This window comes from Martes martes (assembly GCF_963455335.1).
Source record: "Martes martes genome assembly, chromosome: 11".
NCBI classification, from domain to species: Eukaryota; Metazoa; Chordata; class Mammalia; order Carnivora; family Mustelidae; genus Martes; species Martes martes.
In genome coordinates, this window is record NC_137899.1 from 1,393,341 (window position 1) to 1,397,337 (window position 3,997).

Genomic DNA, 3,997 nt, shown 5'->3' on the forward strand with positions numbered 1-3,997 from the left:
CAATACAGCAGGACATTATTGAAAACAGCTGCCTTGTGGTACAAAATACAGTACGAGTATATACGGATGTCCTTAAAACATCAAAAATACTATTGCTCCCATACAATTTAGGAAACATTCTTTGCGACGGAGAAAGTTTTTTAAAAAAAGGAAAAGCTTTAAAAAAAATCCGTTTAAAAAGTCTACTGTGGAGGATGAGAGTAGAGAAATAGTCTGAAAAGGGCACCAATGTTTGTGGCTCTCCACTTTTTTTTTTTTTTTTTAAAAAACCTAAGATCAACAGTATTCTGAATCATAGTCTAATTTTTTAAAAAAGCCTAATTTTATGTACAATTCTTTCCCTCCCTCTCGGCCACGATGCATGAAGACGACCTTTTTGTAGATTACTTATTTCCCAATAAATACAAAAAGATTGTATAGATTGAATAATACCAAACTCAGATAATAAAGGGTATGCAATAAATTAAATGGCAGCTCAGATAAAAGGCAGGCATGCAGTTAAAAAAGAAAAATACTAGGATTGTGGAGGTGAGGTTACTTGCCTCCTGGTTGAGAAGGTGTTACCCAAAGAACAGCTACATACTTGGGAAAGAACGTTAGCTCCCGTTCAATTCCAAGTCGCCTAGGTCTGTGCCACTTCTAGGAATACCTTGGTGATGGGGAGGGATGTACTTGATTAGTAAAAACCATTTCTACGGAAAATCCATTTAAAAGTATAGAAGAGGCGATCCTTGAAAACCCCAACTTTTATTCTTGAAAAACAGCTGGATAAACTGGCGAAGGCCAGTCTGTTGAAATTTCAAGATGGTAGAAAAATGCTTCCGGGACATGGTCAGCATTGCACGTTCCCTTCATCTCCACTCCGATGGATTTCAGCTTCTAAAGGGTGCACTGCTCCAATCACTCATCCATCATTTGCCAACTTTGATCGGGAGGTACTGAAACAATGGATCGAGTTCTTAAAAATTTACTTTAAAAAGAAAAAAATGATGCTGGAATTCTGGACCTGAGGATCTTTAGTATTTCAACAAGTCCACAGATGGAACTGAAGGTAGGTGAAAACTTCAGTTTTGGTTATTTCCGACTTTTCCGTGAGGACGTATATTCCATTAAAGCTCAGGCAGCCTCACTGTTCCTTTCGTAGGTATCTTCAAGTTTTACGGTTGAAAATCCAGTCAACCAGTGGCCCAAACAGCCGAATTAGCCGTAATTCAGTGGCTCAGGTGAACAGCCACAGGGATCTGGCTCTCATTCACCCCTAAGCCATCTCGAGGTGAGGACCTCCGTGCCTGGAGACCAGGGGAAGGCCTTCAGGGAGCAGCAACTAAGCCACTCAAGACAGTCCTCGTGCTTGACGTCACATTTCTTCCCGTGCCCACCTCAGCAACCCCCAATGTAAAATGACCCTTAGCTCTGAAAAAAACCGTGGCCAACTTCTAAAATCCTTTAGTAACAGATTCTAGTTGAAGGACTGACATCTGAATCCCTTGGCATCCAGGAAAACAAAGCCACAAAGAGACAAGGACACTGGTCCAGATTCCACGCAAAACCATTTTAGACAAAATGGACCCAATTTCTTTCTATATTCCCTGGTGGCTTCCTGAATTCTCATTCTGCCCTGTCCATGATTACTGGAAGTCGCACTCCTTTTCAGGAAACCTGCACCCTCAGAATGGGGCAGAGACCAAGGCCTCTCTCTTCTCAAGAATTCCAAGAAGACCTAGATATGCTGATCTCAATGAAGGTGGAGACCGACCCCACAGCAGTGAGGTCAGGAGAGCTCGTCAGGCCAGGACTCCCGGGTAGAACACAAATGCAGCTGTCACGGATGGGTCTGGGGAACCCGAGCGTTCCCTGGCCCCGGGCACGAGAGGATTCGCTCCCCTGCAGGGCTGCCCTGACCGGAACACGAGCCCCGGCTGGAAACGACGGAAAGGCTGGAAACGACGGAAACCGAGAAGCCTTCGCTCAGGCCGTCTGCCTCCGCTCTGCAGGCTGGTTGGTGTCAGTTCCTTGGAACTTTGCTGCTTTCCTCGAATTGTCCGCGACGGTTCTCTTGTGGTTATTTCAATGAACTGTTCTGTTTTTGAACTTTGTGGGCTCCCGACCGGGCCCCCTCGCCCCGCCTCCACTAGCTCCCTGGGGAAGAGCGGGAAGGGGGCTCTCCAGCCAAGGGGACGGTGGGGGGGTGGGGCGGGGGGGGGCCTATCCGGGAAGCGGCGGCCTCAGTCCTCGTCCACCTCCTCGCCCTCCGACTCGTCGCCGCCGCGCCGCTCGTACAGCTTATCCCTCTGCCGCTCCTGGATCTCCTTCATCTCGTCCGCGTACCGGCAAAAGGCGCCCCCGAACTTGCCCCAAGCCTTGAAGGGGACGGTGATGGCGTTGCGGTAGGACGGCTTCACCTCACTCACGCGCAGGAACACGCCGTACTTGTTGCAGCCCACGTCGAAGAAGAAGCGCTTGGAGTCCACGGTGATGGACGTGCCTTCCGGGAGCTCGCCGTACAGGCCGCCGCCCGCGCCCCCCGCGCCGCCGCCCGGGCCGCACGCCAGCTCGTCGTCGTCGCCGCCGTAGTCGTCGATGAGCTTCGCCAGCGCGTCCCGGAACTCGATGAGGCCCTGCGCGGGCAGCGCGATGGTCTGGCCGCTCTGCAGGCCGCCGGGCCCGGGGCCGCCGCCGCCGCGGTTGACCGTCTGGCGGATGCGCAGGAAGCGGCCGCGCTGGTTCTCCTTGAGGTCCAGGTAGTACTTGCGGTTCTCGCGCACCAGGAACTCGCTCTTGAGCGCGCGCCGCGGCCCGCCGCCCTCCTCGGCGCCCGCCGCCGCCGCCGCCACCTGCTCCGGGCTGCTGGGACCCAGCTGCGCGTAGTGCTCGATGAAGTCGCCCAGGTAGTCGCGGAACTCGGCGGCCACCGCCATGGACAGCGTCAGGCGGCTCTTGGAGCCCCCCGCGCCCACCTCGGCGATCTTCAGGAAGCGGCCCTTGGCGTTCTGCTTCACGTCCAGGTAGAAGCGCTTGTTCTGGATGTCCAGCCGCTTCGAGGCCAGCTCCTGCGTCTCCTGCTCGCCGCCGCGCGCCGCGGGCTGGAAGCCGCCGGGCCCGCCGCCGCCGCCGCGTTCGCTGCCGCTGTCGCCGTCCGCCATCTTCTCGGCCGCCGCCGCCGCCGCCGCCGCGCTTCGGCCGCCGCCGCCGCCCGCCGCGCTCGCGCCCGCCCTCCGCCCTGCGGCTCGCTCTCCGGGGCCCCCAGCCTCGCCCGCCGGCCGCTCACGCGCTCCCGCCGCTCATAGCCGGCCGCCGCCGCCGCCGCCCCCCATCGCCCCGCGCTCCGCCCCGCCACTTCCGTCCGGCTCGCGCCAGCTTCCGGCGCGTGCCCCCTGACGACACCCGCCCCGCCCACACGCCCTCGCGGCCGGAAGCGCCGCGCGCCGCGGCGGCGGTGGGGCGCAGGGCAGTGACGTCACGGCGCGCGGTGCCCTGGGAAGCCGAGAGAGTCCGGGGAGGGGGAGAACGTCCAAGAACGGGGAGGGCGCGGGAGGGCCAGGGGCGGAGACGGTGTGCGTCCGGTTTGCGGTCGCGTGTCTCCCGGGTGCCAGGCCCGTCGAGATAACTGCACTCCTTGTAGGAACAGCGGTTACAACTGCGGCGACCTCTAGCGGGAGAGTCATTCATGGAGGGAGGAGGCCGGGGTCGTCCGCGCTCAGAACAAAGCTGACCCGGCAGCGTTGCTGGGCAACGGCCCGGGAGCGGCGGGCGCTGCGCGTCACGTGGGCGCGGTGACGTCATCGCGGCGGGCGGGAGGGGGGAGCGGAGGAGGGGGAGGAGGGGGTGGGGGCGCAGCTTCCGTCCGCCGCCTTGTGGGCGCGGGCGGGTGGGGCGGAAAAGCGTCGGGCCCGGGGAGGACGGGGGCCCCTCCGGGCGCCGCTGCCCGTTCGGCCTCCGCGAAGGCTGTCCCCGCGGCCCGGCGCAGCTCGCAACGACCCGCCGCCCCTCTGCTCTC

At 58.9% G+C, this 3,997-nt stretch overlaps 1 protein-coding gene across 1 annotated transcript; it reads right to left on the minus strand.

Moving 5' to 3' along the window:
* Positions 1 to 269: 269 nt before the first annotated feature.
* Positions 270 to 3,173, minus strand: PURB (purine rich element binding protein B). Its single transcript, XM_080818491.1, has one exon. The coding sequence runs from the start codon at positions 3,141 to 3,143 to the stop codon at positions 2,226 to 2,228; it is 918 nt and encodes a 305-aa protein (XP_080674617.1). The 5' UTR covers positions 3,144 to 3,173; the 3' UTR covers positions 270 to 2,225.
* Positions 3,174 to 3,997: the final 824 nt, after the last annotated feature.

Bases quoted from the DNA above. Each gene is read 5' to 3' on its own strand.
- PURB (XM_080818491.1), bottom strand. From the start codon at position 3,143: ATGGCGGACGGCGACAGCGGCAGCGAACGCGGCGGCGGCGGCGGGCCC.